At 43.2% G+C, this 14818-nt stretch overlaps 1 protein-coding gene across 18 annotated transcripts in view; it reads left to right on the plus strand.

Moving 5' to 3' along the window:
- TNRC6B (trinucleotide repeat containing adaptor 6B) overlaps nucleotides 1-14818 on the plus strand; it is a 283431-nt gene that overhangs the window by 229125 nt on the left and 39488 nt on the right. For 16 of the 18 annotated variants that reach the window (XR_008617589.1, XR_008617590.1, XR_008617591.1 and 13 more), the window contains 3 exons: nucleotides 1435-1583; nucleotides 2656-2826; nucleotides 7013-7138. Coding sequence is in view for 15 of the 18 variants with exons in the window: in XM_028490624.2 (XP_028346425.1) it covers nucleotides 1435-1583; nucleotides 2656-2826; nucleotides 7013-7138 (446 nt within the window). In the remaining 3 variants the exon portion in view is untranslated. The remainder of the gene's footprint in view (nucleotides 1-1434; nucleotides 1584-2655; nucleotides 2827-7012; nucleotides 7139-14818) is intronic. The other 2 variants (XM_055085316.1, XM_055085317.1) reach the window with 1 other exon arrangement.

Raw genomic sequence — 14818 nt, forward strand, 5'->3', positions numbered from 1 at the left:
GAGACTTGGAGGCCACTGGGCAGCTGGGGAGACCGTGTGTCCACATAAAGGCGTCAGCCTTTGCTCGGCCGTTGGCACTTGTGGTGGACGAGTGCAGCTCAGCTTTGCCAGGTCCTCCAGTGTTTTCAAGAGAGGCCAGAAATTCAGATGTGCATTGACATCCCGATTTTTTTTTTTGACATCTTTATTAGAGTATAGTTGCTTTACAATGGTGTGTTAGTTTCTGCTATATAACAAAGTGAATCAGCTATACATATACATATATCTCCGCCCTCTTTCGTCTCCCTCCCACCCTCCCTATCCCACCCCTCTAGGTGGACACAAAGCACCAAGCTGATCTCCCTGCACTGTGCGGCCGCTTCCCACTGGCTATCTGTTTTACATTTGGTAGTGTATATATGTCCATGCCAGTCTCTCACTTCGTCCCAGCTTACCCTTCCCCCTCCCCGTGTCCTCAAGTCTATTCTCTACATCTGCATCTTTATTCCTGCCCTGGACATCCTGATTTTTAAATAGTGGAAGCTAATCCAGATTTTTTTAAATGCTGTGTGTGGCCAAATAAAATATGTCTGTGGCCCTGCCGGAGTCAGCTCTCAGGTGGCCAGGTCTGTCTGCACTGGGATGTCCCACTATTGGCCAAACCACCCCCGCCCCCCCGGCCACCCCGCAAGTAGAGCAGATGCAGCATCAGCCCTTCATCTGTGGGACCTTCACAGTGATGCTGTCGCTCACCTGAAGGGACTTAAAAAGAATCGAACCGGGAAGAACAGGAAACGATCCTAGGAGATAAGGGAAATAACCTGATCTGTGATACAGCTAAAAAATGAGCTTCATGTCACTGTACAATAGCAAATTTATACACGTGTGAAAGAAAGTGGGAATAGCCATTGCACCTGGGAAATTACATTGTACCAGTAACATGGCACACCGTCTCCTGCGTTCAGCATGAAGTTCTAAATTTTAGGGCAACAACCATGCCTCTTTGCCCTTTTTATTCCTAATAATCGTTGTTTCACAACCCCAACTGTTTGTCTAGCAGATGCTAAAATATTAACAAGAGACACATCCTCTCACCAAGGACATTTGAATATATGAGCAAGATATGTTCATCAAACATATCAAAACCCAGTCTAAGAATTAGATTAGTTAGAGATTTTTTACTAGGTTAGCCCTCAGGCTCTCTTTCAGTCTTCCGTAGAAAACCGGCTACAGCTAATATATGTTGTGGGGTTTGGGGGTGGGGGATTGTTTGGTTTTGTTTTGTTTTTAAGGCACCCATGTGTGTTCCAAGAAGGACCACCAGCAGCCTGAACCAGGAAAAAGCTCTTCTGGTCTGACACCTGCACCTCAGGGAGCATAGTGGGACAGGTCACTCTTGGTCATGAGGGAGACATTGATTGTTAACATCCTCACTCCTTCTGTGTTACTTTTCAGGGAGCCTTCCAGATAAAAAATTTGATGTGGACAAGCGAGCAATGAATCTCGGGGATTTTAATGATATCATGAGGAAGGATCGATCTGGGTTCCGTCCACCTAATTCCAAAGACATGGGAGCCACAGATAGTGGGCCTTATTTTGAGAAGGTGAGTTGAATCCTTGCTTTAAGATAATAATTCATGAGAACCACTTTGGTTCCTACTTGTCTTTTGATAATTCCAGAAGGAAGCATAGAATTACTGAACTGAATGAGCGAGCAAAGCGCAAACATCAGCTCCTTTAGAATGGTGACATGAAAATAGTTGTTGTTGGCAGGTGATTAGGCAGCAGCTAGAACCATCTGTCTTTAGAATGTGAGTATTGTGAACAAGGTCTAAGTTTTGGGGAATTTATGAAGTTTGGAGGGGGGAAGTGATCTATTTATAGTGGGGGAAATGCACACTCAAAACATGTAGAAGAAATCCTAGAGGCAAATTTATTCTGAATTCTTTTTTCTGCTGTTGTGCAATTTACAAAAATAAATTTTTGGATCTTGTGCAAATACTCTGTGTCTCCTAAGGCCTTGCCTTCTAGCTTTGTCAAGATGATCCAAAACTTTCTCCTTTGCTATTTCTAAGAGAGCTCTTTTGTCTTCTTTCTCCATTTCCCTAATGATCTGTTTTTAGTTATGATGGTATACTTTTCAAATTCTCAACTACCTGCTTTAAACAAGTCATTTATACCTATCTGTTGGGATTTTTAACATTTCTAATGGAGGAGATCATTCCTTGATTCAGAATACCAATTTGCAGTGTTCCTGGTCTTCAGAAGGCAGTTAAAAACCAAAGTTTTTAGATCTGGCACTTTTTTGACACCACAGTGCTGATCCAGACAGCAACATATTCGCAAGAAGATTACTCTGGCTTCTGTTTCAGCAGCCACGTAGTTAGAGTAATCAATACTAGATGCATGAAAATGAAGTGTCTGGCAATTTTTATCTTAGTGCAATGGACAGAATGTGTTACTAACTTAGAGGATAAGAATCTATAGGAAAGAGGATGACAGATGGTGTCTGTTGGGCAAAGTATCATGACTATTATCAGATCCAAATTCTATCCTCGTTTACTGCTAATACACTCTAACCTTGTTTATTCCTGGTGTTTCTCTTTTCCCTTCTTGCATTCTGTTGCTTCACTAACCAACACTCATTGTGATTGGCTAACTACTACTACTTTTCAGCTGACTTTGCCTTTCTCCAATCAAGATGGGTGCCTTGGGGATGAGGCTCCCTGCTCTCCCTTCTCCCCTTCTCCCAGCTACAAGCTGTCTCCCTCTGGTTCCACACTACCCAACGTCAGCCTTGGAGCAATCGGCACAGGGCTCAACCCCCAAAACTTCGCTGCTAGACAAGTAAGGAGGCCTCTCAAATTTATAACTGCTTGGCTGTGGCCTCGCCTTGGCCCTGGTCTGCAGTTTATTGCATCATTTGTCTGTCTTGGGAAATTTGTTGATTACTGAATGCACAGAATGATATTAAGTATAGGCTTTAGCTCTTTCAGCCCATAGGACCCATCTCTCTTCATGTTTCTCAACATGGATTTTATTTTAAATATGTTTCTTTTGTCTTTCCATTTTTGGTCATAAGTTTACGTTTAATAGTTAACTAATGACTGGCTTAGGAAAATGTTAAAGAAGCTTACAGGTACCTTCTATCATCTAATTTAGCAACATATTTACCATTTTTGAACGTTTGATTGAATGGCAAGACTACTTTTGAGGTCTTTTCAATCTAATAAAATTGCTAATTAGAAAACAGAAGCAAAACTAGTAAGATTAAATATTGGAGGGTTACAGCATCTTAAAAATCCAGTGTCTTTAAGTATCATATTACCCAGAGAAAGGTAACTTGCATGTTAGATAATGAAGCTTTAAGAAGACCGATGTTGCCCAGTGTTTGATTCAGCCTGGAGCAGCGCCTTTCCTGGGGTTAGATCTGTCAGTCCTCCAAGGAAGGGCTGTGCAGCAGAAACAGGACTGGCAGGGCTGGCGTGATCATGCCGCCTGGCCTTTACCGGCCCAAGCAGACAGAGCAGGCCTCTGTCTGTCACCTTGCAGTAGCTCTGTTGTAGTTTTGGTGGACAAAACCAGGAATTTGGGGACAATTCCTTTGTGACAGTGGCTCCAGTGATACTTTCCTGGCCTTAGTTCCATGACTACTTACTTGTCCTTCTGACTTTCATCTCTGAATGTCACAGAAGGACATTTAATTATTAGTTGCGTCCATTCTGTTTGCACGTGATGACTTTCACATAGAAATGAAAGGATGGTATAAAACACCTCTTACGCTATAGTCCTCGAGTCGCATATAGATCGTTCATATGCTTTCTAATTGTTGCCTTAGCACATTTAAAAAATGGATTATATTATATCCATGTGTTCAGATTGCTTAACTCTGGATTGAGAGTTATAGGTAGTTTTTTGTTTTCTTCCTTGATATTTCGCTTTTTCCTAATGTTTCCACAGAGGACATGGCTGTGTATTACTTATATAAACAGAGAAGAAACAATTATATCCATTTTGGTGGGGAGGAGGGCTCTTTTGGGTTGAGATATATAAAATATAAGATAGTCTTAATACTCTTGGTTAATGGTGATCATAGGTATGCTCCCAGGATCACCTGATTATCAGATACTTTTAGTACTTAAACTTTAGTGTAAGTGACCAGCCAAACTAGCTGTGCACTGGACTCTAAAAAAAGGTCATTCCTCTTCATTTTTTTGATCTGTGGATTGCTACAATGTCCATTGTGAACCAAGTTGATTATACATGTTCTAGCCAAATATGGTTTTTTCACACTATTTTCATGAAGAGTTAACATACTTCATAATTTCAAAATAAAATTTGAGGTTTTTTTCGAAATTACAGAAGATTTCGATTAGCTTGATAACCTTGTTTTTAATTTATATACCTTTCTAAGTTAAACATTGTAGTTGAGGCAAATATCACCAATAATTATTAGGCTCAGGTCATCATTAAAGCCTCACATACAACAGTGAAGCTTTAGAAATAGCCAGATAAGCCACCATATATATATATATATATATATATAAATATATGCTTTTGATGCTGCTTTTTAAAAAAAGACTGGATTTGTATGATTACCATTAAATACATTACTGTGCAAAATAGCTACTTCTGAGCCAAGGAGATGACCAACTTGTGATGCCAAGGTTCCATATTAAAAAATAGAGAAGGTGGGAGTTCCCTGGTTGGCCTAGTGTTTAGAATTCTGGGCTTTCACTGCCATGGCCCAGGTTCCATCCCTGGTTGGGGAACTGAGATCTCACCAGGCGCATGCCACGGCCAAAAAATAAAAAAGCAAGATTTAACAGTAAATAATGAATTAAAATGGTATAAAAAGGGTTTTATTTTTTTTAAAGGTATTTTTTGATAAACTTACGTTGACTTATCTTTGTTGTTATCTGTATCAGATATATCAAAGTGTTTGGTATGGCTTTAGAGACACTTGATAATGAAAACCTAAAACCTTTGGTGGGAGTGGGATGGACTCTTTCTCCTAGGTATAGGAGGGTAGGGCTTGATTTTACAAAAACCAAAAAAGGCAAATTCTTTGTAATACCTCTTACCAGAAAGAGAGGTTGAAATTTAAAACGACCTGTACAGAGCAGTTTGGAGCCCTACAAAGCATAGGTTCTGGCAAGGACTTTAGCTGTCAGAAACCCCACCATCCAAGGACCATCCATGAATAATTAACATCTAATAACAAGGTCATTACTTTGATAGAAAAGTGTGAGAACGATCTTCGTGGAATAGTCTTAGCAAAATAAATGTTTCCTATTTTCCTGGGAAGGATTAGTAGCTAAGCTCCAGACTACCAGGATCTCAGAAAAGTTAGAACTGAGCCATTTCACCTGAGAATGACAAGTTTGATGAGTAAGACAGGAGAGGCAGAGATATTAGAGTTTCTAGAACTAAAGGTCTTTTCATGTTTAAACAGTCCTTTGGGAGATTTAAAATTCTTGGTGGATCTTTGATTTTCTTTTATGAGATGTACACAGAGTTTAATTGCCATTTCTACTTTATATTCATAATCATTTTTATTTTCAATACTTTTAAGTTCATTAATTCCCCTGAAGCAGTCCCTTAATCTATTTCGAATCATTAAGCCATCAAAATATCTTTGGTGCTCTAGAACTTAAGGACAAAATTCTTCTTTAAAATTGCCTTAATCCCCACTATTCCAGGGATAAGATGATGGTGGTGACCTCAGCTCAGAGCGCACAGACTCGGTTTAAGCAGTGGTGTAGCTGTCTTCACTGACGGTGTTCAGTGGGACGTTTGTTTTCAAGTGTATGAAATTGGTGGGTCATGGATGTTTGCAAATGATGTGCTCCTCCTACAGACCAGGGCTTGATTGAGTTTCTGGGAGTACAAAGAGGGAAATATTAAGCTGGTGGTGGAAAGACAGGATGGAAAATAACTGTAATATGATTTGATGATGGATCCTATCAAAGAGTTTTCAAGTGTTTTGAGAATGTAGAGGTGGGCTCAGTGAATCTGAATGTGCAGTGAGGAAGGTTTGGGAGAAGACTTTGTTGAGGAGGATGACCTCTGAGCTGGGCCTTGAGGAGGATGTCCTCTGAGCTGGGCCTTGAGGAGGCCAAGTGAAGATGGTGTAGAAAACTACGTCGGGCAGCGTCAAGCATCGAATATGATTTCTTTGCTTCTCTGCTAGAAACAAGTCAGAAAGGAAAGGCCGTCATATACAGCCCAGCTTTTTATAGCTCTTTGATTGGAGCAGTCTAGAAGTGCTTCAGTGAGTTGATCCTCCAGAAATCAGGGAGCTAAGCTTGTTTTTTGACTAGACTCATAGTCATACATTTGAATGAGAAGTTACAGGTGAGTAATGTTTCGTTTTGGTGTCCCTGGAATGATTTTTCACTTTTTCCCTTTCTTCCTTTTTTATCTCACTCTGTGGTTGATTCACATTTCCTTGTCTAGTAAAGAAGGGACCAAGCAGACCCAGGACAGGGAAGGGTGTTCGGATCTGGAGTAGGATCCTCATGGAGCTAGGCTCACAGTTGGGTGGCACTGATTTTATGACTGAATCAACCAGTTCAGAGAAGTCATATCATAGTATTGTTTTACAACTGATATTATTCACAAGCCTGCATTTTTACTCAGGTGCTTTTTAAGGTGCATCTCAGGTTATATAGTTTGAGAATAAATTCGGTAAACCCAATCTTAAAAAAGAAAGTAGTTAAATAAATGTTATACTGCCTGTACCTTTCAATAACAACAACAACAAATTAGTGTTTTTTCTAACATTTGACTAAATTTAACCCTTTTGGTTTATAGAATGCATCAGACTGCAGGGGTGGTGATGATATGCCCATGAATGGATTTGAATACTTTCCTGAGCATTCTGAGATCAGGAACTTTTTTCAGTTGTAAAATTCTGTGATTCCATGGAACACGGGATATGATTCTTCTGAGGGAGAGAAAACCTGAACTGTTTCTTATTTGTGTTGTCTTATGTTAACAAAAAGCCTCACCGTCGCTGTTCTGTTGACAGGGTGGCAATCATGGTTTGTTTGGAAATAGCACAGCACAATCGAGAGGCGTGCACACCCCCGTGCAGCCGCTGAATTCTTCTCCTAATCTCCGGGCGCAAGTGCCTCCCCAGTTCATTTCCCCCCAGGTAAGCAGTTCATGGATCCTCAATTCATAAGTAAAGTCCAGGTGGTTATTAGTTGTCAACTGACTGGTTTTGTGGGTGTAAAAGGAATAACAGTTACCCATCTAAAATGGGAAAAATCCAGATGCCAGGGATCAAGATTTTTAGAACAAGATGGCAAATCTCGTTTGTTTTTTTAATTGTATTGTGCATACAAAGTAGATGTTTTTACATGAAAAGCATTATGATTATATTCCTTTTAGATCTCCTGTATATTTTCCCAATACTATATTGTGTTTTTTTTTTGGGTTTTTTTTGGGTTTTTTTTTTTTTTTTTTTTTGCGGTATGCGGGCCTCTCACTGTTGTGGCCTCTCCTGTTGCGGAGCACAGGCTCCGGACGCGCAGGCTCAGTGGCCATGGCTCACGGGCCCAGCCGCTCCTCGGCATGTGGGATCTTCCCGGACCGGGGCACGAACCCGCGTCCCCTGCATTGGCAGGCGGACTCTCAACCATTGCGCCACCAGGGAAGCCCTATATTGATTTTTTAATTGTGTAAAATTAAAACTACTGTGTAAATTCTGATGTGTCAATATTCAGAAGTTGGTTGCCCTCAAGGGTTCGCAGGGTAATTGCCAGGTTCTGGGTTATTCTGAAAAGTTTTGAGGAGATATATACTAAAACACTGACTGGGTGTTCTAGGGGGGGTTAAAGAACTAATGAAGTGGCAGAGACTTATTCACAGAGCAGCTTTGTGTAGGACACGGTCCTTTGGAACCCTTTAGGACCCTCTATTAGCAGGAGATTGGACAAGTTGTTCGGGGGTATAGGTGAGAGATTTGTGCCCGTCTACCACATACTGCCTCTCATACATCTTTGTGGGAAACAGGTCTGAGGAGCAAAATAAAAGCTGATACGCCCAAGTAAAGATTCAGTGTGTGAATCAAGATCAAGAGCTTTGGGCTTCCCTGGTGGCGCAGTGGTTGAGAGTCCGTCTGCCGATGCAGGGGACGCGGGTTCGTGCCCCGGTCCGGGAAGATCCCACGTGCCGTGGAGCGGCTGGGCCCGTGAGCCATGGCCTCTGAGCCTGCATATCCGGAGCCTGTGCTCCGCAATGGGAGAGGCCACAACAGTGAGAGGCCCGCGTACCGCAAAAAAAAAAAAATCAAGTACTTTGAGTCTGTCCCATCGTATAAGAGGGAGTGGGGTACTTACTAGATCCAGCCAACAGGTTGTGAAGGGTCAGGTTTTGTTGTTTGGTTTTTGATACATCTTGTAAGACAGAAGCTTAAAATGTTTATTTGAAACCGTAATCTATAGATTTCAAATCCTGCTTTGGATGTTGACTCTGTCTGTCTTGGTAGAGGAAGGAATGTTGATCATGCCCCCGCCCCCATCTTCACGGTCCTGTCTGGAGTCCTCTTAGGTCTCTCTTCTTCCCCTTCCCTTTCTCTGAGTTCCACTCATCCTTCAAGTCCCAGGTAGACAGAGGTGTTCCTGACTTCCCCAGCACTTTACAGTGGCAATGTCTTGCCTTTTGGAGCACTTGCCAACGTGCCTTGCCATCAGGCCAACAGCCGTCCTTGGTTATCGAACGTCTGCAGTGTTCCAGGTTGTGTGTTGGCAGTGCATGGTTGAAGAAAACACTGCCTCTCCCATCGCTGCCTCCTGGAGTTGTGGCGGTGATGGCAGAGTAGTCGGTAGATAGTGTGCTGCATGGAAAAGCTTAACAGAGTTTGGGGAGCTGGGTGGGACCTCACACTAGCAGTGACATTTAAGCTGGGTCTTGAAGAGCGAGTCAGAGTTCGCTGGGCACAGCCAGATGAAAGGTCCCTTCCAGGAGGCAGGAGCAGCTTGTGCAGGGGGCAGTAATATCTGGAAGGACACGGCACGTTTGGGGAAATGCAGTTAGTGTGAGTAGTTAGTTTGAGTTTGTGGAAGTGTAGGTATGCTGTCTAGAATGGAATAGGAAGAAGCTAGGCAGGAAGTTTGGGACCAAATTTGGAACGGTTTTGTTTGCCTTGCTAAGCAGTTTGGACTTTGTCCTTTGGTCACCATGGTTTGTAACATTATCTTGGCTGCTACTTAAAGATACAGTTTCTGGGTCTTCCTCAATCTACTGAGACACAGAGTCTTGGGTGTTGGGGCCTCATCACCCCCAGCGGATTTTTACGTGCTCCCTAGAGCTTGGCTGCTCCTGCTAAAGACAATATAGTATTAGGCAAGATTTCTCAGCTGAGCGGCAGTATAGGAAAATTTAAGTTTTAGAAAAATAACACCATGATATAGAGGACATGTTTGAATGACAGAATCACTAGAGCAAAGGAGATCCGTTACGAAGCTAGTGCAGGAGTCCAGATAAGATAGTGGCAGTTGGGGGGACTTCCCTGGTGGCTCAGTGGTTAAGACTCTGTACTTCCAGTGCAGGGGGCCTGGGTTCGATCCCTGGTCAGGGAACTAGATCCCACATGCATGCTGCAACTAAGAGTTCACATGCCCCAACTAAGGAGCCCACAAGCCCCAACTAAGGAGCCTGCCTGCCACAACTAAGACCTGTCACAAATAAATAAATGAATGAATGAATGAAACACAGCATTAAATTTGAAAAAGATAGTGGCAGTGGGATTTAAGACCTCCTTGTGACGGTCACTGGTGATCTTTGTGCTGTGGAACGCAGTGATCTGTTCCCCAGTCTCTTTTTACTCATGTATCAGCCTTTGACACAGTGGATCACTCCCTCCTTTTTGAAACAATTCATTTGGCTTTCAGACACCTTCTATATTGGTTCTCCACCTGCCTTTTCTTGTCTTTCTGCTTTACAAGTTCTTCCTCACTTCCCCAGTGTTTAAACATCAGAGTACCCCAGCCTCAATATCTGAACCTCTTCTCACCACTTAACATCCACTTTTAGCTGATCTCACCCAGTGGAATGACTTTAAAATACTGACAGTTCCAAAACTGTGACTTCAGCCCAGATCTCTCTTCTGAACCTCAGAGACTTGTGGCCGTCTTTAGTAGGATGCCTTATAGGCATCTGAAGTGAACACGCCCAAAACAGAACTTCCTGCTTCGTCCCACTCTCCCCTCAAAACACCCTCTTCCTCCAAGTACCTGGCACTCTCATCCTGCAGGCGCTCAGGCCAGAGCTGGTTGTGAGTCCTCACAGCGCACAACCAATCCAGCAGCAAATCCTCCCTTCAAAACTTCATCCAGCGCCCGACCGTTTCCTGCTGTGACCATGGTCTCCTGACCGGTCCCCCCGCTCCATCCCATATGCACTCCCTCGAGGCTTGTTTTCTGCCCCGAGTTCACACTGATCCTCTAAAACCGCACTGGCCGGTGTAGCCATTATAGCCGCGTGAGCACTTGAAATGTGACTTGTGGGATGGAAGAACTGAATTTTGGTTTTAATGAATTTAAATAGCCACACCAGGTTAGCAGCTACCGCATGGACAGTGCGGGTGTGGAACATTTCTGTCATCACAGAAAGTTAAGGTAAATCATGTTACTGCTTTACCGGGACCCCTCTCCTGGCTCCCTCTCTCACTGAGAATACAAAGCCAGCTCTTCACTGTGGTCTTTGGGGCTCTTGGTGACCTGCCTGCCCCCCACACTTGCCGCTCTCCTGTTCGTCCAGACCTCTCCAGCCAACTGGCCCCAGTGCACGGAACACACTCCCAGAATGCCCTTCTCCCAGATTGGCACATGGCTCCGTCTTTATTTCCTTCAGAGCTCTGCTTCAGTCCCACCTTATCAGGGAGGCTGTCCCAGGCTGTGTATAGTACACCACCACCACCGTTACTCACCCCCACCCCACCCCCAGGAGGGTAATAAGCTTCACAGCGGCAGGATCTGTGGCTGCTCTGTTCATTGCTGCATCCTGAACATCGACAACTGTGCAGGGCATGTATTTTAAGTTCAGTAAGTATATGTCAAGTCACAGGAAGATGCATTTCAGAATGATCTAGGAAGTGGAATTGTTAGGAAAGCACAGTGAACTTAGGTCTAAGAGACTTAGGGGCTGCAAATTTCTTTATGACCAAAGTATCTGCTCTACTTGGAAAAGAAAAGTACTTGCGTTCTCCTACATTTTTGAAATGTGTTTATTGAGCAAAACATGGTTAACATTTATTTAAAGCATAATGAGGGCAAAATATTAAACAATGGAATGTTCAATTTTTTCCTGACATTTACATATTTTAAAAAACAAAGCAGTTGGGTAGGTTTAAAAAAATTTTTTTTTCAAGTAAAGAGAATATAATAACTGCACTGAAAGTTTGGATTGTGCAGAAAAAAATTCTTTCTTTTAAAAAAATTTATTTATTTATTTTCATTTGGCTGTGCCGGGTCTTTAGTTGCGGCATGCAGGATCTTTGTTGCATATGTGAGCTCTTAGTTGCGGCATGCACGCGGGATCTATCTCCCCCACCAGGGATTGAGCCCAGACCCCCTGCATTGGGATCACGGAGTCTTAATCGCTGGACCACCAGGAAAGTCCCAGAAAAAAATTATTCCCAAAACTACCCTCCCACCCCACTGGATGCAATGACAAGAATTATTTTTACGTAATCCCCTATCCAGACTTTGTTCGTATACAGGCATGCTTTTCATATAACTGCATTCATGGTCACAACAGCCTGCTATTTTCATTAACATTGGGTCATAATATTTTCTGGTTACTAATATAGTCTTCAAGTTGATCATTCTTAATGAAGAAGGCAAAATGTTCCATCAGGTAGACTTGATTTGATTTCCCTTTACCAATTATTGGATATTGTTTCTGATTTTTCACTGTCATAAGTAACGCTGTAGAGAAATCCTTTATACATAGATCTTTGCCCACATTATTTCTAAATTTAGTTGCCCAGAATGAAATTTCTGGGTCAAAGCACATGAACATTTAAAATTCTTTTTTTTCTTTTTTAAATCCATTCCCCAGACCTTCTTTTATTTTATTTTTATAAATTTATTTATTTATTTTTTGGCTGTGTTGGTTTTTGTTGCTGTGCGTGGACTTTCTCTAGTTGGCGGTGAGCGGGGGCTACTCTTTGTTGCCGTGCATGGGCTCCTCATTGCGGTGGCTTCTCTTGTTGCGGAGCACGGGCTCTAGGCGCGCGCTTTGGTAGTTGTGGCACACAGGCTCAGTAGTTGTGGCTTGCGGGCTCTAGAGTGCAGGCTCAGTAGTTGTGGTGCACAGGCTTAGTTGCTCCACGGCACGTGGGATCTTCCTGGACCAGGGCTCGAATCTGTGTCCCCTGCATTGGCAGGTGGATTCTTAACCACTGAGCCACCAGGGAAATCCCTGAACATTTAAAATTCTTAACGAGGGACTTCCCTGGTGGCGCAGTGGTTGAGAATCAGCCTGCCAACGCAGGGGACACGGGTTCGAGTCCTGGTCCGGGAAGATCCCACATGCTGCAGAGCTACTAAGCCCGTGCTCCACCACTACTGAGCCCATGTGCCTAGAGCTCGTGCTCCGCAACAAAAGAAGCCCCTGCAATGAGAAGCTCATGCTGGGGCTTCCCTGGTGGCCAGTGGTTGAGAATCCGCCTGCCGATGCAGGGGACACGGGTTCGTGCCCCGGTCCGGGAAGATCCCACATGCCGCAGAGCGGCTGGGCCCGTGAGCCATGGCCACTGAGCCTGTGCGTCCAGAGCCTGTGCTCCGCAACGGGAGAGGCCACAACAGTGAGAGGTCTGCGTACCACAAGAAAAAAGAGAGAAGCTCACGCACATCAATGAAGAGTAGCCCCCGCTGGCTGCAACTAGAAAAAGCCTGTGCACAGCAACAAAGACCCAACGCAGCCAAAAATAAATAAATAAATTTATAAAATTCTTGATGAATATTACCAAATTTTACATCCATTTTAACTGCTTTTTAGGGACAGTCAGTAATTAATGTAAACATAGGAAGAAGATATTGAAACTCATCTTTAAGATTTGTTACAAATGTTCCATACCATGGGTTTTTTTCTACCTTGCCTTTTTCTTCCTGTTACTCAAATGTTCAGAAAGTAACATATTCTAGGGGTGTTTGTCTTGCTTTTATTTTTATTTATTTTTTAATAAAGAGACCATTCTTTTTCTTTTTTTTAAATTTTATTTGTTTTTGACTGCATTGGGTCTTCATTGCTGCGCACAGGCTTTCTCTAGTTGCAGAGAGCAGGGGCTACTCTTCGTTGCGGTGCGCGGGCTTCTCATTGCAGTGGCTTCTCTTGTTGTGGAGCACGGGCTCTAGACACGCAGGCTTCAGTAGTTGTGGTGCACAGACTTAGTTGCTGCGTGGCATGTGGATCTTCCCGGACCAGGGATCAAACCCATATCCCATGCGTTGGCAGGCGGATTCTTATCCACTGCGCCACCAGGGTGGTCTGTCTTGCTTTTAAATTGCTGTCATTTTGCGCTTGTAACGCTTCGTTAAATGCCATATTGACTCCCAACTAGAGCTTCACTTTCTCCAGCCCAGCTGGAGATTGAAAGGATTTTAAGCCAGAATAATTAATTCCCTGCCATGGGAGTGTGCAAACCTGCACTTTAATTACTCTGCAACGCAGGTATGAATAGTCATTTGCCAGGAGCCCAGTGAAGCATCTGTCTGGTCCTTCTGTATTCACTGGAGGAGGACAGTACGTGTGAATCTGAAGAAGGGAGAAGTTGAGCAGTGCTAGATAGGAAGTCCTCAAAGTACAACCTTGATAGTCTTTATAACTGTCGATTTATAGAACATATGAGATGCTGGCATTTAAATTAAAGTATAAAAATACCTTGTGTTAGCACTTATTTTCTTTAAGGTCTTTCTGTACCTGTCTGTCTGTAAATAATATGTTTCATGTTCCCTTTTTTGAACTTTATGTAATGAAATCATACAGTATGTAGCCTTCTCTGACTTTGTTTACTTGATAATGCTTGTAAGATTTTCCCATGTTGATTTAGGCAGTTGTGGTTCATATTGTATTCTACTATATGAATATACCATCATTCATTTACCTAGTCTACCCTACTACCGATAGACATTTGCGTTGTTACCAGATTTTTGCTATTATGAGCAGCGCTGCTGTGAATAATCCTCTGTTTGTCTCCTAGGATGAATTTCTCTAGGGTACTGCTGGGTCATGGGCATGTTTTACTTTGAATGGTGGTTTCTTTAGCCAGTTTTGAGTAGTAGGAATAGTAAGGAAGGTGGTGCGATCATGGGCTCGTGGCAAGGGGTAACATACATTCTCAAGACTGAAGAGAAATGGTAATCAGGAGACCAGCTGATTTGTCCAGTAGGTCTTTTAAAACTGAAAGAGGGGGCTTCCCTGGTGGCACAGTGGTTAAGAATCCGCCTGCCAATGCAGGGGACACAGGTTCAAACCCTGCCCGGGGAAGATCCCACATGCCGCGGAGCAGCTAAGCCCATGCGCCACAACTACTGAGCCTGAGCTCTAGAGCCCGCAAGCCACAACTACTGAGCCCATGTGCCACAACTACTGAAGCCTCCTGCACGCCTAGAGCCCGTGCTCTGCAACAAGAGAAGCCACAATGAGAAGCCCGCGCACCGCAACGAAGAGTAGCCCCCGCCTGCCACAACTACGAAGACCCAACTCAGCCAAAAATAAATAAATAAATAAATTTATTTATTTTTATTTTTTATTTTATTTTTTATTATTATTATTTTTTTTGCAGTACACGGGCCTCTCACTGTTGTGGCCTCTCCCGTTGCGG

Source organism: Physeter macrocephalus, chromosome 6, assembly GCF_002837175.3.
Source record: "Physeter macrocephalus isolate SW-GA chromosome 6, ASM283717v5, whole genome shotgun sequence".
In the NCBI taxonomy this organism is placed as follows: domain Eukaryota; kingdom Metazoa; phylum Chordata; class Mammalia; order Artiodactyla; family Physeteridae; genus Physeter; species Physeter macrocephalus.